Consider the following 25572-nt stretch of genomic DNA (forward strand, 5'->3'; position numbering starts at 1 on the left):
TTCACCTTATTTATAAATAACACAGATAAATATAAGAAGGCCTGACCTCTTCTTTAAAAGTTTGAAGCCACTCCTTCAGTTCGGCAGACGTGGTGATTCGCTAATAGTACTGAATCTTAACATAACTCATATTTTGACAACAGTTTAATGTTTGTCACACATTGAGGAACTAACTGCCGGTCTCATTTAACAGGTTAAATTTTACTTTCAAAATATTACTTGGTAAATTATGTGTATGCTGATTTGAGGAGTGGTTGTCAGTGAATTGTAGAAGACGTTTAGTCATATTTCTGAGACGTGTGACTCTAGCAGTGAGCAAGGCAACATTCATATAATGGAGTTCAGCGTCTCGTTTTCTCCACAGCACTCAGAGATGCTAAACTAGGGAAGCTACAGGAAGCTAATGCACATTTAAAATGATGACTTCTTTTAACACACATTATGCAATCACCTCACTCCGCTCAGCTTTCCTTCTCTTGGCAAGAAATCTTCTCAAATGTACTTTTTTCCCTCTCACAGCCAAAGTTAGTCCGCCATGTTTGTTAGTTGTTTCCAAGGAGACGGGACGCAAGGGGCGAAACCTGACGTCACTGAGACGTTCAGGGAACACTCAACATACAAGGTACATTAAATAAGAAACAAGATAAGAGGGATAACTTGACTTATATAAAATAGTTATAATAATAATAACTAATATTAAAGAGAAAATAAAATAAAGTTAAAAAATAACAAATCCACTTTTCTATAGTTGCTGTAGAGGTCATCAGATATTTTCAGGTCTTCAGGTCTGAGGAGAGACTTTGCTTTTTTTTTCATTAGTCTGGCACAGAGATGATGATCTACATGTCTCTTTTAAAAACTGAAAAAAGGGGATTTCATTTTCCTCCATTTAGATGCATGGATGAGTATCAGGTTGTTCAATATCAAGACCTTCTTGATGTCCTTCATGTTAATACCAAGCACAATATTTACTCTTGTGAGAGGAAGTAGTTGGTTTGGTTGGCAACCAGTCAAATCCTCCCAGAATGTCCCAGAGTATATACAATGGAAAAAACAGATAACCCTAACCCTATATTTTCAGTTTCAGCATCACAAAAGCCGCAGTAACTATGATTTATATTACATCTTAGCAATTCATTGGATGTATAAATATTATATTAAGAATTTTGAAATTGATTTATTTTGTCTTAGGGCTTACAGGACAAGTTCAGAACACCCAACGGAAACCTGAAGTCTATGATGTAGAGCATATAAAGTGTACGCAAAGCTATTATTTTAATTAATTGCTACACTGATTAAAGAAAAAAAAAGCATTTCACAGTTGTTTGTGTTTGTTTGCCTTTTCTTAAGTTAAACAGATTTTGTGACTTTTCCAGCTATTGTTACCTTTCAACTTTGCTATAATTTCCTCCCCCAACACTGATTTATTTCTTTGATCTGCTATCTGTCAAACCACACTCAGCAGAAAATGTCTCAATTGGTTCAGAAACAATGTTAAATCTGTGAGTTATGCAAAATCTTTTGTCATGCATGCCTGATACTGTATCTGATTTACTCTGGAAAAAGACATTAATTTCTAGTTGATCAGTATTGCACAGTGGGGTTTTGCCTGGAAAGCTTCTCTTTTATTTAGCATAATAAAGCTCTCTTTCAGTTCACTGTAATGACGAAGATTAATTTAGGGGAGGAGAGATGAAAGAAGTGAATGAGTTCTATAACATTAAAATCTTGTGATACGGGAATGTCTACTGTAGTATCTCCATGGGAGACTGAATAAATAAATAGTTTGATTGTGCGTGTGTGCATGTGTGTGTGTGCGTGTGTGCTGCTGGAGATATAAAGGCAAATGGAGAGAAGCAAAGGAAACACATCCAGCAGCTGATATAAAGAATAAATCATCAGGAAAAGAAGCAAGATGGAGAAAGAGAATACACAAGGGTGAGAGGAATAGAAGGAATAAGAAATTGTTTGTGTTAGAGACACACAGAGAATACAATCACATGCAGTGCATTGCAGCGTGTACTGTAGCCTGGTATCTTCATGCCAGAAGAACTCGCAGTATATCTAAGTGGAAGGTCCGGTGGGCAGGTGGGCAGGTTCACTGAACTACTTCCCCCCTACAGCACCTAACACTTAAAAAGGGAAATAATAAAAGCCTGCACATTGTGACTGAATAAAAAATACATGTCTTGTTCTTAATTCTATATTTGATTGTTTAATCAGACTGAGAGGAGATTAAAATCCTCACTGAGATTACCCTGTGGATCCATATAATTCTTCTAGAATAAATCCCTTGAAAATTCATACAATAATTCCCACGGAGATCTTAATATTACTGAAATATATTTACAGCATGAAATGTGGGGTCACAGTAAAGTGAATACAGTCAGTCAGCTGACAATCAACACAGCATGAGGCAGCTCACAGAAATCAGGTGCACTGCTCAGATTGGATATTTCAAGAGAGAAACATGATGAAAATCCACCATAGAACACACAAAGACAACTACCCTGGTGTCAGCAAGTTTAGAATTATGTTAATATAAATAGGTGACCGACCAATTGCTGTTTTCTGTACTTAATTAAAATTTTGATTTAGTTCAAATATTTCCACTTTGTCCGCAGTATGGGGATTACATACTAAAGCCCGTTTTCCTCAACCTTAATGGGCACTGATGATGTAATCTAAGCCTATGTTTCAAATGGGGGGATGTGAAATTTGACAGGGAGTGTCTAATGGAAGACACTAGGGACTGTAGCATCCAGTGAATTTGGGGCTTGACCCATATTAGGTACTAAAAGTCAGACTATCTCTATCAGCTGAATCACTTCTGACAATTCTTATGTAAATCTTTCTCTTCAATAACTGTCAGAAAGATACTGAAACATTTGAATATCCCTTTAATCACTTTTGTCATTGGTTTACTGTATATATATCTTGTAGTAATTTCCATGGTACTCAACATGCAATACCTTCCAGTCTTATTATAAGTTAAATGTAAGAATGTTCCTACAATCTCTGGATTTAGTGTGTATGTGACGCTGAATATAGATTTCAAGTATATCATGGTTTATGTCCCACTGGTATACAGATCCTGTGTGGCATTTAGCTGATTGTTTTGATCTGGTATCAACAATCTTCTTTATTATGACCTAGTGGCATTACTATATTTTGTGATATTTTAGTTTATTTCTACTGGGATTCATGTAGAGACTCAATCGCTTTGGTCCCTGACGTAAAGAGCTGCTTGATAACCTCAGTAGGCCACTAACCTGGATGTTAAACAGCATCTGTGCTTTAGAACAGTCCATGTGGAGGTGTGGAGCTGACAGTGAAATCAGTGATGAGAGTTAGCTGTTAAACTGGGGCAGTCAGCTGTTCCCAGAGGAATGCTTTCATTTTACTAGGTTTTAACTCACCACCAGTGATCCATAATACTCTAGTCTAACAGTGCTATAGTGTTCTTTTTTTAAATGGGGAAAGCCCCCCCCTGCAGACCAACTGGAGGACCTCCTGTGTATGCACTTTGGGGCCCCCCACTGCACGGGCCCCTGCTTTTACCACGAGATTGAAATACAACTTTGAGACCTCTAATTACCCAATGGAGATGATTCTAATGTGTCAAACATTACATAATATGCTCAAGTCCTATGTTCGTGACATGCCTTATCGTCCGCCCAGCCTTCACGTGGCCAGATTGAATCTGAGAGGCCGAGCAACGGAAGGATCGACAGATTAGTCTCTCTCTCTCTCTCTCTCTCTCTCTCTCTCTCTCTCTCTCTCTCTCTCTCTCTCTCTCTCTCCTCATCCCTCTCTCTGCTCTGTTGCTGGAGGACAGGCTGCAGCGGCGGTGGATCGACTCGTTCTTTTACGGACCGGGGAGTTTTCCTTTTTTCCTCCGCGCGCTCTCACCTCTCGTGCGCTCTTGGACGCAAATTGGGAAAATTGGGGGATCTGATCATGGGGTCATCATCACCACCATCACCATCATCTTCAGCAGCATCAGCATCAGCACCACACTTTACTTTCTTCTCCGCAGCGCCGGATCACGAGGAGAGCGCACTAAAATAAAACTGTGGCTTTGTCGTCGATTTACACTCCGGGGAAACTTTTCTGAAGACAAATATCGATCATAAAACGGGTGGAATGGAGATCCCAACTTTCCTGCTGTCGAGTCTTGCTCTGCTCTTTGTCGCAGGGGATATTTTCACCAGGTGAGATCAGCCTTGATTTGACTTCTTGCAGGTGTTATTATAACCATGTGGCTTCATGTACAGTAGTACAAAGCGCTCAAAAATCAAAATATGTAGCCTATATATATATAAAAAAGTTGGATAAGCCAGAAACTCAAAGTCAGTGATGAGAAAAGGCAAACAACCACCAGAAATCAGAATTACAATGTGAGCACAGCATTATGATATCTATAAGCTCTCTATGGATGGTAAATCATGAAGCAGGCAACAACCATTATCACCAAAAAGCTCTTACTTTTCAAAAACAGACACTTATAAATAACCTTTTTCTTACTAAAATATGAGTCTTTCCTTGCTCTGAATCGCCTCCTACGACTTAACCTTACAGTATAAATATGAATGTTCTATAGGCCTACTGGAGATGAGTATCAATTTAATTTATGTGGCTTTACAACACACTTCCATAGAAAGTCTGCTTTCTCCTTTGCTTTACCTCTGGGCACATGTACTTGATGACATTATTTGCATAATGCATATGCATAGAAGGACGAATGCCAGGTGAGGTGAGTTGGCTTCTCTTTGTGTGGCAGATAATGTCACCTACCTCCAGGCCTGTTCGATAGGGGTCAGATGGTAAAAGACCAGGCCTCTCAGGTCCAGCATTAGCAAGACCAGAACATTTATACAGAGCAGCTAATGAGGAAACCCAGCTTAGACAGTTAAAAAAAATGTAAATCATTGTATTTTATCTTCATTTGGGGGAAATTAGTCTCAAAATTCATATTTAACTTAGGACTTAAAGTGAGGTGTGATCATGATTTTCAAGTTATAACAACACTGCTCCTCTCCAGTGCCATTTAAAGTGATTGTCACTGAAATGTATTCTCTGTGACCTCTGATTGTCAGTATCCTCTGGACTCTAAATGACCTTCTTACACAGATTCCTTTAATACAATACAGCATGCTTCTGTCAGCTGGGTAAACCAGGAATGACTAAACCAGATGTTGAGTATTAGTGCTTCAACCTTAATGTGTTTTGCTTTCTATAGAGGCCTGTATGCAGTAGGAATGGCATAATGGTCTTGTCCATAAGCTTTCACAAACATGGAATTGTTAGAATAACCAGCTTCTACTACTGAGTCCCCAAACTCCCAGAGCCCCCATGTGCTGGCAAGTGCCACCACTGAAAAGGGCAATGGGTGAAGCTACTTAAGCTTTGGGTTTGAATTTGGGCAAATCACTTCTATTGTCCCTCTTGGCTGTTCACCAGTAGAGGGAGTAATAGCTATTGTAATTGGATTTTTCTGCCTCTAGTCACTGCTGTTATTATTATTTTGTTGTCAGTACAATGCAGAGTGTAGGCTTTTTCTTGCACCTCATTATGTGTCATCTCTCTAACTCTCTCTCTCTCTCTTGCACACACAATCATGCATGCACGCACACACACACATCACTGGGTTGCCTTTGGTGGTTGAACGTTGCAAACTTCTTCCTTTCCCTCCCCAGAAGAGAACTACTCTGGTTCTCCTTTTAGCTCCTCGTTTATCCACTTCACAAAAGTTGTCATGCCTCGCCACTTTTAGTGTTATGTGAATTTCACAGCTATTCTTTGCAGGTGAAGTATCACTTACCTTTCACTTCACCAAACAAAATCTGCATGTGAAAGATGGTGTCTGCGCTCTTATATCCATTATATCTGCAACAAACACTGTAGAGGAGGACAGCAGGACCGCTTAACACTTCAGCTTTTGTTAAGAAATAAAAGAACATACCAACACATGATAGATGGATGTGATTATTGCAAATGAAAGCAAAGAATCTCATTAGATGTTTTAACAGTAGTCATAATATGTATTGTGCGCAATGAAAGGCTTAATCAGCAGTAAAGAGGACACAGTTTCTGCTCAATTTGGCCATGATGAAAACATATAGTAGATATTAAAGAATTAGGCTCTCATGTATTTGCCTTATCGTCACAAAATACCGAAACAGCAATGAATTCATCTAACACGCATTGTTTATTACTGCTTATTCTTCTGTGTCATAGACCTCCACCCTTGTCCAAAAAGTATTTCTACATGCGCCATCCTGATGCCGTAACTACTCACTTACAGCACCAAATGTATGTTCATCCACAGGTGAAAATAGTCCCTAAGAAACGCACTATTTCTTTATGTTTGAGTAGTATTTGCGAAACACTGGTTGTTGTAGGAAACGACTTAGCCGTACACTTGTTTTTATAGATTTATGTCTTCAATGGGAACCAGTGGGCTTAGAGCTGAGCACCACAGACAGAATAAGGATGTGGGGAAGTACTGAAGGTCAGACAAATGCATTGTGAGTGATTTCAGACAGCCTTGATCTTTTCATGGGATTTGTTTACAAGTGGAAAAACACAGAATAACACCAACCGTATCCTTTTAACGTCTATGGAGCTTTTCACATAGCAGACAGACACAGGTGTAACTAATGACATTAACGATGTTCCATCTAGGTGCAGTCATTAATATTATTAATTACACCTGTGTCTTTCCTGCTGTGACATGTCAAAATGTCTGTTATGGAAAAGATCTATTTGTTGTGCACATCAGGCTGAGCGTATGTAGATTATGTTCTTATAAATGGAGCTGTCATCTGCACTTTTTTTTTTTGCATAACCAGGTCACTTGTGGCTACATCTTGCGGCCACACTAAACGATAAACACGTTCATATGTAGCTCAGTTGTCATGGAATGAGTTAACAGTTTGATGATAATCTTGTTGACAACATAAACACTTTCTGCAGCTGCATTAAAAATAGAAGTCTGCCACTGGTTTACCGGTGCTGAGGCTTTATTATACTGACAATATACTTCCAGTTGATTTAATTCTTATCTTTGGTACATCAGTTGTCAGTGAGGCTGCTTGTCTGGTTGACAAAGGTAAGAACAAGTACACAGGTTTAAATAAAACCTCCGATCAGCATACACACCCACGATATGCAGGTGCTACCAGAGAAAGCTGAACATACTGAGGCTTTTAAAAACAGTGAATTCTGTCTGGTTATGTCACCATGTTTAACATCACTTCACCATGATGCAGATACAGCCTGCGTGAAGATGGAGACAGAGAGGATTTGACCTTCTGTGCAGTCTCGTGGCTCAGAGTGGTAGAAGATATTATCACAGGGAGGCATCTCATCTTGTCTTATCTTATAACGTGTAGCATCTCTAAAGCTGAATATAGTGAGATGACTGTAAGGAAATCTGGATGACATGTCACTAAACTAAATTATATGAATTACGAACAAATGACAAATGGCACTAAAATACTAAATAACCCAATAAATTGAGTATTTAACATTATACAATGACAGATCCCATAATGCTTAGTCTTAGGCCAAGTACCAAACACTCAAAGGAGCAAAGATGGATTATAAACACAGCAAATGCCCCAAAAGACCCTTAAAACTTAAATCTATGGGGAATGCTCCAATGTGAATGTTTAAAGTTTGCAATTACAGAAGTTTATGGTAATTTGACTGATTGTAAATGTGCTTGTGAATATGCAGAGATAGATAATGGTGCATATTTCAAAGTAAATTAGCATTTTAACAAATTACGACAGCAGGTGTGTTGGTTTGTTACTGTGACTTCTTCGTAAAATGTAATAATATACAATACAAAATATAAATGTACAATAGTCTGCTGAGGATAGGATGCAGGATACATTTATTATATAAGGCACAGAGTGTGGGAGGAATGGAGGGTAAGTTGGGAAACTCAGCTTAGTTTTACTGTGCAGCCACCTGGCAGGTTAATCAGGCCCCGCATGGGAGTTTTTGAATACTAACAATTTTATCATATTTTACTGTTCAGTCCAGTTATAGAAACTGATTTATCTAACAATATGGACAAACAAGCTCAGTATGTGTTTCAGATTTTCAGAAAGGCTGATAAAGAGGAAAACTACACGCTGAGGCTTAACAAGAAGCTGGGAATTTAGCCCTGTAGACATTTTGTTTATATGTTGGAAGATTATAGTTTAGCAAGATGTGAAACAGTGCAGCAGCATCATTTTAATCCCAATATTTCATGATATTTCTGGTCTGTCACACTTGTCCCTAAAACCTGCTTCTAAGGTGACACATATCTCCTGGCTAATCTGTGTAAGAGGCTGAGTCAGCAGATAAATCCCTCCTACTGTCCACGTTCCCCAATAACACGGTGATGTGATCATGATCATGGCACTAAAGCCTGCATCCTGCTCTGGCTGCATGGTGAGGGGGTGCAGGCACACTTCATTGCCTCCACTAAAAGCCTCTGACAGTGTATTGAATTTAAGGTGATGCACTGCATGTAAACAGTAAAAGGAGATTATTCCAATCAGATTCTTTTTTTCTGTTAAATGAGCCTGCAAACATTCAAATAGTGATGATACCATTAAAAGTTGGGCACACTGTCTTATTGAAGTGAATGGAAGAGTGTGTCTACTTTAGACTGGTACTGTATACATTAATTGATTCAAACAGGGAGTAGAGGTTTTGACAAAAATACCAATAACAGTAGATTTAGATAAAATACTTATTTACATGACCAAATACCTTAATTATGAAGCACAGCAAATCTTATTAATTGCAATTTAAGATGAAATAGTTGTTTTTCTGACTTTTTACTGGCTTATTATCACTAACTAAATGTTTTGAAATTGTTTATCCCCCTAAAACTATAGTTTGGGCCTTTTTTCAGGAGGGAGGGAGGGAAATAGGGGGGGGGGGGGTTATCTGGTTCTGCAGTGTGGCGTGTGGCAACATGACGCTCATACTGTACTTCCAGTGATAAAAGCTGTTCAAGGACAAATGTCTCTTTATTCAAATTCGGAGAAGCTCTGTTTCTTCAGGCTGTTTTTAAATAACGGAGGTTATTCACTGACCTGAACACGAGCCCCGCAGCATTTTCCACTCTGATAAGGAGAAACCTGCTTGTACAGCTTCGTGACAAGGGGCTCTGTCCTGCGCAGGGTAGAATCCAAGGGTAAAACAATACAGTCATTAAAATCACTAAACAAGAAACAAGTTAATAGAGAAAGCCTTCTTTTAGAGTCTTCCAGGAAAGAGAGGACAGGGTGTCAGGTTTTGTAAAACAAGAAAAGAAAAAAGTGTAAGATGTCCAATAGGCACAAATTCCAGAGTGGATTTGATGCATTGTGTTATGACAAGACGTTGTTCAGATATGCTGCTATGATATGTAGCTGTATACATCACATACAGTAGAGGACACAATCATTTAAACTCATCAGAATGCAAACAAGGGTTTCAGAGGTTTTATTGTAAGGTTTTACTGTGTCCATATTGACTAGATCAGCATATTGATTTGGAAAATGTTGCAAAATCAAATCTCAGTTTGTTCAAGTTTGTCTCAGATACACATGTGCTGTTTAAAACATTTCTGTTGGGTTACAGATTTTTAACAGAAATTAGTTTCAATATAGAATAATGGTAGAGCATAAAGATAAATATACACATATACATACATACCATTAATGTATAACATTAACAAAAAGTTCTAGGAAGAAGGAAAAGTTAGGAGGTTAGTTTAATTTGAGCTCCTGAGTGACTGTCTACACACACACACACACACACGCATGCACACACACACACACACTCTCTCTCCTGCACGTAAAACATGAACATGAAAAATGCTTCAGGGCCTGTAGCTCTGTGAATGGATTTACAGTGACGTTAAAGTTCCTCTTCATGGACCACTGAAACACACTTCTCCCTAGCTGTGGAGCACAAGTCTCCTAGAAATTCTGTTTATTATCATTTGCAGCATCCAGTATATTTTGAGAGAAATTAAGACAAGTCTTAATTTACATATTGTATCTGAAAAGTCATAACATTTTGGTAATTGCTTGTACCAGCTAAATGATGATACATGTATTTACATTTGAGCAACTCAAATCACCTGGTAAAAGTGAGAAACACATTGTTACATTGATTAGATATTAAAAAAGTGAATACTGACTAGAGATATGATTTATTTAGTATTCAAACAGAACCACAGTTTTTTCCGGCCTTAAAGGTACCCCATTATGGTTTTAGCAGCGACTAGCGCTACATTGCAATGTTTTAAAGAGTGTGTCCCATATTGATTGTATCTCATCTCACAATCCTGTTGACGCTTTCACACTATTCATCTGATGTACGGTAATGTGCTAAGAAACATAGCAATACACCAAAAAGACTGCTAGCAAACATAAATGTAAACGATTTGTATATTTTAAAGCCTTTTACAAGTTGAGTTTGCCATTTTTCTTGTAAAGTAAAAACGAGGAGGTAAAATCATCATTACCAATTATTTGAACATTAATGATCAGGCCTTGAGCATGCACATAATGTGTTTTGGTGTTAAACAGTCCACGTAAACATAACTTATTTTGTTTACAAAAATACTCCATAGGGTACCTTTAACCTTTCACCTTTATATACCCACAATCCACCACAATATCACCTCCCTATGACCTCTGTGTGGGACCAGAAGTAGCTCTTTCCAGACTGGAACTTCGTTTTTTCCCCCACCAGAGAACAGAATCAATACAGCAGTAATATAGATATATAGTATATAAATGTAATAGGGGTCCTAGGGGTATAGTTAAGATTTAATCAGAGGCCATTCATTCAAACAGCTTGTCTTTATTCAGTTGGTGTTATGTTAGTTAACCTATGGATATATTTATTCAAAGTGCCTTTAAAAGAGAGAATTTAGGAGTCCAAGCAGCCACAAATGCACATTTTGATATTTTTTCCTCTTTTTCCTTTTGACCACATAGCACATAGCACACTGATCATTTATCCATTTCTCATTTCCCCATGCAATATTCTCTATCTTTCTATTTTACCCTCGTTTTCCAATTGTACTTGTTTCTTTAATGCAATGCTTTAATGAAAATGAGAAAGTTGTGGGTAAGATGGGAAAGATAAACGATTAAGTGTGTGCTAAGACCAATAAATCAAAAGCCAGCAGAAGATAAATATGACAGTACATTTAAAATCCATTTGGAGTTCATTGTCATTCATATCAAGTCACTGGATGTAATGATTAGCAGACAACTGTTAGTGAAATATGCTGCTTCTGGAACTCCGTATTTAAGTGTCTATGTCAAACATTAGAATACTAATGTAGTCAATAAAAAAAGATCTGTTTGCTGAATGAAGAGCAACCTATTATTCATAATTACTATAAAACAGTACACATACACACACACACACACACACACAGAATCATACAGGAGTAGCAGTTCACTGATATGTACTCCTTATTTATGTTTTATTATGATTTATCCATTTTTTTTTTCATTGCTTGTAATGCCGCTCAACCCACATCGATGGCAATAAAACAAATTAAATGGTGAGTCACCCATTGAGGATCAGGGGACTGGCGCTCTATTCATGTTCAGGTAACTAGCAGTGTCACTATATAAAACTAATTAGGCTTGTTAGTGTGTGCCGCACATTACCATCACAAAAAGATGCCATAAATTTTGAGAAGGGCTGGTGCTCTTTGTCTTTCCCATCCTCCGTCTCCTCTCTCCCCATCTGTTTAATGTTAGCTCATAAACAGACGGGGAGCAGATCCAGGCCTTGGGAAAGACGTTTAGCGCAAGTGAAATATAGAAGGAAGAAGACGAGCGGCTGGAAATAAACACTCTGAACTGTTTGTCATGGATGGAGGAGTGAGAAAATTGAGGGGCGCAAATGTTTAGTCAATCTCTCTGGAGAGCAATCAACATTTTCAACCCTGCACACATCTTTTAAACAGTGTACAGTAATATTTCCTTTTCCTGTGAGAGCTGTGTGTGAGTTGCTTTTTTTTTTTTTTTGCTGTGGTCATAAAAATGCTAATTCAAGTCAGGAAATCAAGAAATAAACACTTTTACACTTTGCTCAAACAACATCAACTCACAACGGCAGAGAAAATCAATCTCTACAAAGCTGATCTGGTCTTTAGAGAACAGCGTTTAATTAAAGCTCTAATCTGTCATATTTTAAATAAATGCCCATTTGCCAGTTGGTTTCAGTTCTTGATTTAAAAAAAAAAAATCATGTATACAAGGTTTATTCAGTTGATAAAATCATTCACATTACATTTTCACATTCCTCTCCTTGGTCTGTCGGATTAAAAGTGATCATTTTCTCATGTGTTTAGAATAAATAGAAGACAAACTGTGCATGAGCAGGAGTAGCCACCGACAGATAAACAGATCGCCTCTATAGAAAGTCAAAGTTCATCAACATACCACCCACAATGTGACATTAAGGAGATAAAATGTTGATAAAATCTGTAATTTATCTGTGTATTTCTGTATATTTTGCTCAAACCAGAATTACATTTATAATCTTGGCATTGATTTGTGGAAAAATGCACAGAATTAAAAGTAAGGGATTAGAATACTAAGCATGAAAAATACTATAATGTCACTATAGACCCTTTAATCCAATCACCACAGATGTACAACACAGGAATCTCCTATAAAATTAGAATTAAATGACATTTAAATGAAAAATATGGAGGAACTGGTTCTCTCGCAGATTTCTCTTTCCCCTCTCCTCCGTGCGAGCAGCCCTGTTTGACCTTGGTGTGTTGAAGGAAAAGCTCTTTATTTCCAGATTTAGAAACTGCCAATTAGCGAAGAAATCCAGGAGTCACATAGTGATTAATTAATTCAGTCAGTGCTCCCATTTATTTCTGACATGACAGTGATTGCCGGACTAAAAATACATCTGCGGCTACAAAATGGATTCGCAGAGGGAAATGTTAGTGACATGGCAGAAATACATTACTTTGTTGCCACTTGCATAGACAAGCAGTGATAGCAGATATCTATTTGCTGCACGTTGTTTCGTTGTGGAAGACAGTTTTCTACGTGTAATGCTTTGCTCTCTAGGAGGTAGATTTTCTTCAAATGTCAGACTTTTTTCAAAGGTCACTGAATAGCTTTTTATTGCTGGTCAATAAAAATGACTTCGATCAAATCTTCATGCGGGCCATTTCCCCGTCAATGCCACCACCAGCCCGTGTGACTGTGAATGTCAGTGAAACCTTTAATTTTATTCTGTTTATTCATCGCACATCAGCTTGCTCTTCCAAGACCGCCTGACAACATTGCCTTTAGAATTGAAACTCCATATCACAGTGTGTGTCTGAGATTATGTGTGGGAAAAGCTCTTTATTGAACATATTATTGGACATTTTCGTCTCCTGACAAAGTGTAAAAGACTTTATATCAGCCTCAAACACATACAGATCCAGACTGCACTGTGTATCTGCAGTGGATGTTGTGTATGTTTACAGGCTCACTGTTTTGGAATGCAAAACTGCCATCTGGTGGTATCTGAGCTGCGCTGCTCTTATTAAATCCTTCTACACCGAGGCAGGGGCTGTCAGTGTGAGCTCCAGAACCTGCAGCGGTCCCTGATGGTTACAGGGCCCTGAAGGGTAGTCCCTTTGTACCAAGGAATATTTAATTTCACGGCCATTCTCCTCCCGAGAGGTTAGAAGAAGAGAGAAAGCAAAAGGATTGTTTGAATCGAGGTGTCACTCTCACAAAGTGGGGACAGCAAAGGTGCTAAGTTGTTTCAAGAAGAACTCTCATTAGATGGGGATGTGTAGTCTAATGGGAACTTATTTTCACTCTTGAAAAGGTTTGGAGGCTAGTGGACTGAGGGACAGTATGATGGGCACTGTGTGTGGTGAAATCTGAAGCTATACTGGTGGATCAACCCGAGACATTGAGGGGAGTGATAAAGTGTCCTATTGGTATTTGTCAACCTGTCACATGCTATGCAAACATGACTGAAGACAAATATGCAGGAGGGTTTAACAAATCAGTTTTTTTATCACTGATAAAAACTGTTTTTTGAATGTACAGCTGATGACGTATGCTGTATTAAAAATTAAAATTGGTAATAATAATAGGTGCGATTTATATAGCGCCTTTCACATACCCAAGGGCGCTTAAAATTGAATATCTTACCATTTTCATGCATAAAATCCCCAACCAGAAATATGATTTCTTCTATCTATACATGCTTACATATGCATACTGTACTCAGTTATTAAATAAATAAATAAGGTACACATGAAAAGGGAGACGGTTCAAATAAATATTTTAGATCTCTCTGAATACTTCATGAACATTTTAAATTATATGCATATATTATTTTTTATTACTCATACAACAAGCTTGAGAAACTTGAATCATTTCCAATATAATTTCTAATGTAGTACAATTTCAAACTTGTAATCCAAAATCCATTATTATTATCCATCCATATTATTAATAACTTATATTTTCTTGTTCTTTTTTGTTTCATGGTATAAAATAACTATTTTTATTTATTTGCCTGATGTTAACAATAATCTTCAAGTTCCCTCCAGAGTGATATTGTGAGCACACATACTATAAAGGTTTTCTTGTGTCCACTTTAACTTTGTAAAAATTGCATTTGTTGAGGACATCTGCATGACCACCCAAACCTATGTCATTTGTAATGTATGTACTGCACTTTTCTGTCTAGATGTCCTCAGTTGGTTGGTTGTGTCCATAGGCAACTGTTCACTAATATGTTACAACATTAAAATGTGATAATACTGTATGTTGTGTTTACAGCTGGTTCTGCTGCTCCCAAGTGAACAAAAAAAGGAAGAGAAAGAACAATGATGCAGCTTTAAATGACAACTTGAAAACTGTTTCACAAAAGTTTTAGAACGTAATGACTAGGTCATGCAGGGTCACTCATGACCTTGTGTATGATTTAACTTTATCCAACATTAGCTAACATTTAGATGTTTGTGTTTATCTGTGAATGTTCCTGACTGTATTTGAGGCTCTCGCAGATTTTTCTGTGGACGCTTGGTGTGGCTGGACGATGCTGAAGGCTGCTGTGTTTGCTGTCTGTCTCCTTTAGGGCCATGCTGAGTGACATTGGGGACTATGTAGGTACAGACATTGAAATATCCTGGTTACCTAATCTGGATGAGTTAATGAAAGGCTATGCCAGAAATTTTCGCCCTGGGATAGGAGGTGAGTATGAGATCTACTGCTCGTGGCATTGGGTTGCATTTCACCCTCTCACATTTACAGCCATCCTTAGCATAATACAGCACGAGTTACAGCAACACGGCTGTTGACATTTCATTTTCCAATTCCATTAGAACAAAGATGTATTTACCTTACGTAAATACCTGCTTTGACTCTACTGTAAGATGAATGGTTTGTTAAGGACACGCACAAAAAAATCACCAAAGTCATGAGAAGCTTTGCTGAAGGGATTATTGAGGATGATGCTCGTCAAGGACAAGAGGTAGATGGGTGGTGCAAACAATGAGCACCACTCAGGAGACTTTGCTAAGAATGGCTGCAAGATGTGAAACATCCAATGACCACAGCGATAGATTTCTCAATCTCACAGCTTAACTCAGTTGAGCAAAAGGTGAAAATGTGGGACAAGAACGACGCTGTCACTACAAACACTGTCCTTTGCATCACACACCAACACAGACCATCATAATGCTGCATCATGTGGTCACTGCATTCCTATTGATGTAAGATTTCAATGTGCTGAGAAAGAAAAAGCTCAAATGTAGGGCTATTATGACCATTGGGGAATCATGTCTGTTATTTGTGTTAATTTCCCTCATTCAACTCACATCCCATAAAGTCAAGTCAATTTTTGTGTATAGTCTTAATATCACAAATTTGCCTCAGGGGGCTTTACAGTCTGTACAGTAATATCCTCTATCTTTAGACCCTCGAATCAGATAAGAAAAGACTCCAGGACAGATAGACGTGGAATAGATGTGTGTACAGACTAGAACACAAATGACAAATGACAGCATTGAACAGGAGAACAACAACAAGCAGCTTCCTGGTGCCACCAGAACATAATAGGACATAAGCCACGCGACCTCCATCAACACGGAGACCTGGCAGGACAGACTACACATGCACACAGGAGAGACATTCACACACACTGGAGAAGTGACTAGAAAATAGATTATTCACAGAGGAGAGAGAGACAAGGATAAAGACATCATTCACAGAGAGAGACATGAGAGGAGGCTGAACTCCTGCAGGATGGGGAACCAGATCCAAAACCTCAGGAAATGGCACCGACAGCCAGGGAAGCAGAGCGGTTCCAGGACGGGTGCTGGTCCAGCAAGAGATGCCTGAGAGACAAGAGAGGACAGGAGGAGAGAATAGAGAGAGAGAGAGAAGAGAGAGGGTCACACAGCTTGAATGCTAGTGCTTGTGGAGCAAGAAACAGAAGGGTTAGGAAGATTAAATGATCATCAGAATAGTTGAATAAACAATCATTTTGTCAGTAGGACAGTGCATAGTAAATGAATTGAGACAGATATGACTGACTGTGCAGTTCAAAGTCACAAAGTACTCAGTTAAAGTCAATAAATTGTAGTTTAAAGGCAAAAATATGAATTTTAAGTTTAGAATTTAAGGACTTGACAGACTGATTGTCTGAAAATGAAATAATATTCACAAATACTCAAAGTCAACATATCATAAAAACCTTGTTGATAACCAGTTATTGATTTGGAAAATACAAACAATATCATATGTCTTCTTTTCTCTTGGAAGATATAAGAAATATATCAACTGTGTGGATCTCTTTTAGCTTTTCTTGCTGTGGGAAACATCTCCAAAATCCATAAATGCACACAATTTGATTTTTGCAATTTCAAAAGTGAAAACTATATCTGAGAGCCAAATAGTTTGTTCTGTACAGAGAGTATTTGTGAATCCTATAGTATTTTGAAAAAAAACCCCCAACAACAATGTTGCATTTATTTGCATCCAAAGCAACTTTACAACTAGTGTGTTCAACCTCCATCACACAGGAGCAAAACATTTAAATCAACTAAGAGCATGTTCAACTACAGTGAAGGTGCTTAGTTTGGTTTTTCTTTAAAGGAATGATAAATCTGTGGTGGACAAAAGAGCTCAACACACTGTAAATTAAGAAAACACAAATACACAAATAGACAAAACAAAAGCAAATGAAGAAAACCTACCAAAAAAAATGACCACCTTTTAGCACTCTTGACCACCATATACTATGTGTCAGTACATTCTGGCATGATCTATAGAATGAGAAACATATTTGTGAATGTATTTGTGTAATATTGATGTTCTTTGTTTGAAGTTTTATGATACAAAAATAATGCTATACATTAACATTACAGTATGTGTATTGCAAGACTAGCCAATATGCAATGTTTTATTATAACTTATTAATATAACTAGTGAACATACATTCATAAATAATGTATATATTATAAGTTCATCATTCATCTGAGCACCTCCACTGGAGAATGTAAAACATGCTTGTTACTGCATCAAGTGAGGAGCCTCTAAACGCTCCTCTGCTGACCTTGGTGTGCCGTAAACATGCCAAAGTAAATCATATCACAGTATACATCCCGTGTATGGCCAATTGTATATGATTTGCCATAAACGATTATGGGAAGGTGTTGAATGGTGGGGGAATGTTAATTTGTGATTCCTTAATGTTCAGTATAAATAGCCTTTCTGTTCTGCATCAGCGAGCTCCCCTGTAGTTGCTGCCCTCTAGCATCTGATCACACAGACACACTCCATGCTAATCATATGGCAAACTGTTGAGTGAGAACGCTACCCTGTGTGTGTGTGTGTGTGTGAGTGTGTGTGCGTGCGTGTGAGTGAGTTTATGTGTGTGTGTATGTGTGTGAATATTGGCAGAAGCTCTCTCTGTGCGAGTCCATGAAAGCCCAGTGCTGTTTATGAATGCCCACAGTGTGATGTGCCACTTAGCATGGTTAAACTGGATAATGCTTAATCTCTATGCACTGTAGGAGTGTTTGAGTCGTGGGAGGATAGTGGGTGGGAGGGAAACAGATGGTTGTTGGAGTGAGGGGAGGGACTGATAGATTCAGAGTGAGCAGAGAAGGTGTGTGTGTATGTGCGTGAGCGTGTGCATGAATGATGGGGTGGGTGGGTGGGGTTGAATTGGTGTAGGGGGCAGGTTTGCTTTCTTTTCTCACTTCTCCCCCTGCAGGTCCGCCAGTGAACGTGGCCATGGCTATTGAAGTCGCCAGCATCGATCACATCTCTGAAGCCAACATGGTAAAGAAAGCAGTCACCTTCTCCTTTTTCTTTTACAGCGAGCTTCTCTATCATCCCCTAACTTCACTATTGCGGCAAAGATCAAAGATTTTCTATTTGCATAATCCTGATTTATCCCACTTGAGGGTTTGAAAGTACTCAGTGTGAACATGTGTGACACATTGGCTGAGTTGTTAGATAATTTGATACTTTCATGGGTTTTGAATTGTAAGAAATAAATCTGGTGGGAAGATTCACATTATGTTAAAAAAAATCTTTTCCTTCCTTTAAATAAGAAAATCCACCTACATGTCACCACTTCAGTCAAGTTTATTTATCACAAATTGGTGACTAATAGTTACAAATGTACAGTATACTGTATATGACACCAGATTTAGCTTCATGTCAGTATTTGTGTACCAGTTATGAAACACGTCTCCATATGGATGCTGAATACTATGAGTGGGAACAGCTTCAGGATTATTTCAGACAGTATCAGGAGAGAATCTGCCTGTTTAGCAGAATGTGCTTTGTCTGTGTTGACCAAACTAGTACATCTTCTTATTCATAGCAGCTGTAAATTCTGTTAGAGCTGTAGAAAGAAATACATCTTTTTACAGTTATTCTATTACATTACATTACATACATTAGATTTCAGTTAATCTACTTTAAATCATTACATATGTAACCCTCAAAAGAGAGCTAAAATGAATTAAATCTGATCCACTGTGGTCACTAATGACATATTCTTTAATCCTGCACTTCCCATAATGCAACTTTTTGACAAATCTCCTTCAGAGTAATACTCTTCGTGACTAGTAAACTGATCTACATGTGTAATATTGGTGTTAATGTTGGTATTAAGTGATATTTTTATTTGTTTTTCTTAATAACAGGGGCTACAGCCTATTATTCAAATTTGAATGCGTTTTGCTTTCATTTAATATGTTAACCCTTCTTTTTCCCTTTCTGTGTAATTACCACTAGTAAATAAGTATGTTGATATAGCTGAAATACTAAGAAACCTCCACTATTACCCATCAATTCAAGTAATTAGTTGTAGTTGAGACAGCTTTAGGTTGGTATTAACTCAAATATAATTGTGTACATCCTAGGAAAGTAGGCAACCAGTTCTTAGAAAGACCTCCTCTTTTACCCATCAATTACAAGTTACAATTGTAGTTATCCAAGGTTTATGTTGGTAACAGCTCAAGTTGAATTATAGTACTATACATTACTTTTTTATAGTTATTGTTCATGGCTACACCCATTTATAAGGAGTTTATTGCATTTACCATTGAAACTATGGAATTGTCTTCATTTAAGCTGAAAGTTTTGATCAATACTTACCTGGTAACAATGTTCACAGGAGCAGTTTTTCTCTACTGTCATGTTCCATCATAAATACTGGAAATGCTCCTGCAGATGTTTTTACAGTTTACCCAGTAAGTAAGCTGAAACTATGCTTTAAAATGAAGCCTTGTTTGTTTCCATGGTATTACGAGGCTCTTACAGTATTGAATTGGTTATTTATGCTGTACGGTTTTGTTGCAATAAACACAAACTTTTACCAAGTATGTTCTCCAATGTTACTAAGTAAGACATTATAATTTAGAGAGTAGGTAAACTGAAACTGAACTGTAAAAAAACAACCATTTCCTCTTTTTTCTTCATACATTTTGGGATTGATATTCATTTTCTTTAAATAGTTTGCCCATGATTCTTCCTTTATGTTTCTCTCTCCCTCTCTCCCTCTCTCTCTCTCTGTGTGTTTGTGTTGCTCCTGGCAGGAATACACCATGACCGTGTTCCTGAGGCAGAGCTGGCATGATGACCGCCTGTCCTACAACCATACCAACAAGACTCTGGGATTGGACAGTCGCTTTGTGGACAAGCTGTGGCTGCCTGACACCTTCATCGTTAATGCCAAATCTGCTTGGTTCCACGATGTCACCGTGGAGAACAAGCTGATCCGCCTGCAGCCCAACGGAGTCATTCTATACAGCAGCCGGTATGAGCAAACATGTCTTCTCACAGATAGTGTAACCAGTGTGGATTTTTTACTCCTACACTGTATCTGGATGCCGTGATGTTGACTTCTTTCTTCTATGTGTGTGATTTCTTGGTAGTTTCAAATCCATGATTTTTCCATGAGAACATGCAGTTCAGAAACCTCAGACATTTGAGTGCACAGACTTCTTTCACTTGCTGTCTTTGCATACAGTATGAAAATCCCTCATGAGCCACACCATGATCTGAGAGCAAACTGTGGTACTATGGTAACTTCTGAAGCTTAAAAAAATCTCACATGGTTTGACGTGTTTGTACATGGCTGATCAAGAGAGATAGGGAGGTTTGGGAATATTGTACGGTAAAAGTAAAGGGGAGCAGGATGGGTAATCTGTCACCCCCTTCAACAGGATGACACTGTTAGAAGTTGTGAATCTGTGAATGACAAATGACAAAAAATGATTAAGACTGGTTAAAGTTTGAGATTGTAACTTGATTTTTAGTTGTAATCTCTATTGTCTTATGCACCTTACACTGTTCAGTCCTCTCTGTCCTTCTGTTAGTACAGATAGCTGTGGCTCAGTGACTTATCCATGGACTGGTTCTCTGTGATAGTCTACATCAGGGGTTTTCAAAGTCTGAGACTGGGGGCCTGTCCTCAGACAAAGCCTGGAAAAAGGTTTTGCTCAATTTCTGGATATCTATGGGATCATGATTAGGTTATTTGATCCCATAGTCACTCAGCTGAGCCAAGATAGCCTGCCAAGATATTGCTGTTTGACATAACGTCACACTGCTTTAAATACATAATAAGGTCTTGTCTGAAGGCATTTATTAGTTTCTGACTCTTGGGAAGTTGGAAAAGCGGTAAAAAATAAATAATCTCTGAACTATCTCTTTAACCAAATCACTCACATTTAGGCTCTTCTATGTGATGTAATCTCCCTTTGATAACTAATGTAATAACTTATGTAATATTTTTTAACTTCCATTCACTGAGCTTCCTCTAAAGCTGTTTGGAGCCCCCCTGGGGAAGCAGGCTTTGAAAACCACTGGTCTAGGGCTTATGGGAAATGGTGTTTGTTAAAGGCTGATAAAAACAGTAACATTGAGTAAACACTGATTGTTTTTAAAGTTACCATCCCCATCTAAATATAAAGAGTGAACCACATGATGTTTCCTGTTAATGAGGTTTTGAGTGAGGTGTTTGTATGGATGAAAATATGCTATGTAGAATATGGTAAATAAAGTATGGATTCATATTTTTACATTAACAGTGGATGAATAAAATGACAATGTGAAAGAGGATGCTCATAGTGACAAGCCCACAGACAATTATAGTAAATGGTACATGGACTGTATTTATATAGTGCCTTTCTAGTCTTCCAACCACTCAAAATGCATTATGCCAATATTCACCCATTCACACACTGGATCTAATCTAATACACATTCACATTCACACACACACACACACACACACACACACACACACACACACTCTAATACACCACTGACACAGCCATGGAAGCAATTTGGGGTTCAGTATCTTGCCCACGGAGATTTCAACATGCGGACTGGAGGATCTGGGGATAGAAACCACCAGTCTTCTGATTAGTGGACGACATGCTCTACCTCCTGAACTACCCAACTCTGCAATTCTCAACTTCACAAACCTTTTTAGCTTTAGTACTGACTGGCATCATTTTTAGATGCAGCAGGCTGTTTTGGATACTCGTGATATGTACCCAGCACCAAACAGTACATAGACACAATTACTTTGTGGTTATTATAATGGTGCAAACATACCAACTTAGGAGCCAAAACATGTTTCACAGATGAGAGTGAATATTGGTTTGTCATCTAGACTAGAAACAGTTTGCTCAAAAATTAGCCATTTAACTTTACATGGAGATACTATGTCAATGTTGTGCAGATCAAAGTTTTTTGGGGGGTCTTTGTGCATCTTTCATCTGCTGTTCCAATAAACTACAAAGCTCTTTTTCATCACAGCTGAGGCAACTCTCAGCAAATAATACAGGATTTTGGATTCACTGCAAGGATGATTTTTTAAAAACATGTGTGTCAGTTGAGTTTCTACAAATAGCCTAAGTAAAGGTTAAGAAGTAGCTATATCAGACTATATCAAGTTTTAATTTACTGGGCTGTTGTGTTCCCAGAATCACTTCAACGGTGGCGTGTGACATGGACTTGACCAAGTATCCCATGGATGAGCAGGAGTGTATGCTGGACCTGGAGAGCTGTAAGTTGTAATACATCTTTATTGTTCAGTTTTTCTTCCTCCACAGATCATCAGGGAAATTTGTTGACCAGAACTGCTAAAATGTTCTTTCCTTAGCACTAAGATAAAAATACTATGGGCGTGACAATCCTTGAATGACTGTATCTTTGTGGGTTCATTGACTGTTAAAATGTCTGGTTCTTTGTCTGCATTTGCCTTTTAAATTCATTTTCATAGACGGTTACTCTTCCGAGGATATTGTGTATCACTGGTCAGAGAGTCAGAGACACATCCACGGCCTGGACAAACTGGAACTCTCTCAGTTCACCATCACAGACTATCGGTTTGTCACTGAGATGATGAATTTCAAATCTGGTAAGTATCCATCTTGTATTCCTCTTTTTGTTTCACTTGTCAAAGTTTCACACCAGCACAGCCAACTTGAAAGCCCCTTGTAAGATTCCTGACTTTTATGCATTATGTACTATTTTGAGTTTTTGGACTTGGCTTGCCTCTTGTGTTGGAAAACATGATTCCTTTTGAAGCTAGATATATATATTTTAACTCCACACACTTCTGTGGTTATATTCTATGTTCTGAAGGAATGGATGAAGTCTGGCTTGCTGCTAAGCCAGGCAGGAGGTTTAGGAGATGATAGGAGTTGCTGCCAGCAAGATGCAGTCTGCAACACCACTTTATGTCCTACATCTTAAAGCTTTCGGTAGCACAAGCAAGCAGACAACATTCCCAAGCGTCAGCATTTTTGAAGAACAATTGGATTTTAATTCACAAGATATTTTCATAATGGATAATTACCTTCATCAAGAAAGCAATTAACCACTGTGTGTTTTTTGCTTCCCAGCGGGAAGATTTCCAAGGCTCAGCCTTCGCTTCGAGCTGAGACGTAACCGAGGTGTCTACATCATCCAGTCATACATGCCTTCGATATTACTGGTTGCCATGTCCTGGGTGTCCTTTTGGATCAGCCAAACCGCTGTCCCTGCTCGAGTATCTTTAGGTTGGTAGTAATTTGATGAGGTCTGTTTGAATTTGTCCGAAAATTTAAAAAGGGAAATCAAAATTGGTGTACAAAATTGACGTTTTGGACTAATGGTGGTGCTACAGTACTACCCCTTTCCAATATTATGAATGTAATGTAGTTTACTCTTAAACTATGAAGGTGGTGACGATGATTACAATATAGTAGTTATCAGTTCAGTTTCAGACAGTTATCCTTACAAGAATAAGAACTACAGAACATGCCAGATAAATGCTGAATTTATATTTGAACACAACACATTAAACATTCCACAGAACATACTGACAATCAGTCCACAAATTGTGCTGTTTATTAAGAAGACTGAGTCTATACCCTTAATAGCTCTCCTTTGTGAAACTGTACTTTGAGCTAACACCAATGTGCTAACATACTCACATTGAAAATGCTAACATGCTGACATTTAGCAGGTGTAATGTTTACCATAATCACCACCTTAGTTTAGGATGTCAGCATGCTTATGAGTTAGCACTAAACACAAGGTACAGCTGAGGCATCAACTGAGTTGATGGGAATATCATAATTTTTTATAGTCATAAACCAAAGCATTGGACAAACATAGCATCACTAAAAACCAGATGAACCCCTATCTGTAGTTTGTGCCTGTTTCCATTCACAGGTATCACAACTGTTCTCACCATGACCACACTGATGGTTAGTGCCCGCTCCTCCCTGCCACGAGCATCAGCGATCAAGGCATTAGACGTCTACTTTTGGATCTGTTACGTGTTTGTGTTTGCTGCGCTCATTGAATACGCCTTCGCTCATTACAACGCTGACTACAGACTCAAAGAGAAGGCCAAGGTGAAAGCCAACAAGCTCAGCTCTGAGGTGAGGAAATCATTCCCATCATGTGCTCTCATCAGCAAATAACAATGTCGAGCTTCAGGGGGAGGGGCTGTTGTTGTAATGAGCATTCCTTTTAAACAGAGACCTGGGCTGGGTTTCAAACCCCTGAGTTGACAAGCTTCCATCCCACTGACCTTCAACAAGACAATGTAATTCTGCAGAGCATAATGGAAAAACTGAAGATTTCCCTATAGGGAGTAATATGGATCTGTCATACTGTCTCTTTCCTTTGCTGTTGATGTAAATCTTACTGAGGTATACTTTTACAATAAGTTTGTGAGGACAATGTCATTAAAACTGATCCAATGACCACAGCAACAGAAATATAACCCAAGATATAATAAACTATAGTCTATCCTATAATACTCCTATAATAATTTCATCTAATCCGCTGTTTTGGTGTAGCTCTCTGCAGGTCTGGCTTGCAATCTATCATTATTAAATGCCCAGTACAATGTTTTTTATTGCAAAATTGAAGGCACTGCAAACTTTCAAGATAAAAAAACACAAATACAAGTATGGTAAGAGCAAAAAATGCAAAAAGTGGAAAGTATTTCACTCGTACTGTATATCTGCTGAGGTTTTTAATGAAGACGATTGGAAAAGATGTAATTTTTGCATGGTAAACAAATCTATTTTGGGGAGGAGATATTCTAAACTTGAAACAGTGAAATGATTGCTCCCTCTCTTTTTGTCTTTTGCTCTCCCCCTGGTAAAGCTGTAGAAAGTGCTTACATGCCCGCCTCTGTCTCCCTACAGTCTATTGTGAAGAACGGCAAACAAGCAATGGTTCTATTTTCACTGTCTGTCACCGGCATGAACCAGGGAGTAATGATTTCCAACCGCCATGGCCGGACCCAGCGCTCCAGCAGTGAAATCCCCGGGGAGGGCGGCTCCGAGGAGGCCCAGACGAGGAGGAGACGGTCCAAGCAGCCGGATGAGAGCGAGGAGGAGAAGAAGTGCTGTTCCAAGTGCGTCTGCAAGCCAATCGATGCGGACACCATTGACATCTACGCAAGGGCCGTGTTCCCTTTCACTTTTGCTGTGGTGAATGTGATCTACTGGGTGGCGTATACCATGTAA

At 38.5% G+C, this 25572-nt stretch overlaps 1 protein-coding gene across 1 annotated transcript; it reads left to right on the forward strand.

Annotated features, from left to right (window-relative positions):
- Positions 1-4146: 4146 nt before the first annotated feature.
- On the forward strand, positions 4147-25572 carry gabrd (gamma-aminobutyric acid type A receptor subunit delta). Its single transcript, XM_053317340.1, has 9 exons — positions 4147-4214; positions 15142-15257; positions 18286-18353; positions 20123-20343; positions 22522-22604; positions 22821-22958; positions 23446-23601; positions 24260-24471; positions 25249-25572. The coding sequence occupies exons 1-9, from the start codon at positions 4147-4149 to the stop codon at positions 25570-25572; spliced, it is 1386 nt and encodes a 461-aa protein (XP_053173315.1).

Source organism: Scomber japonicus, chromosome 4, assembly GCF_027409825.1.
Source record: "Scomber japonicus isolate fScoJap1 chromosome 4, fScoJap1.pri, whole genome shotgun sequence".
In the NCBI taxonomy this organism is placed as follows: domain Eukaryota; kingdom Metazoa; phylum Chordata; class Actinopteri; order Scombriformes; family Scombridae; genus Scomber; species Scomber japonicus.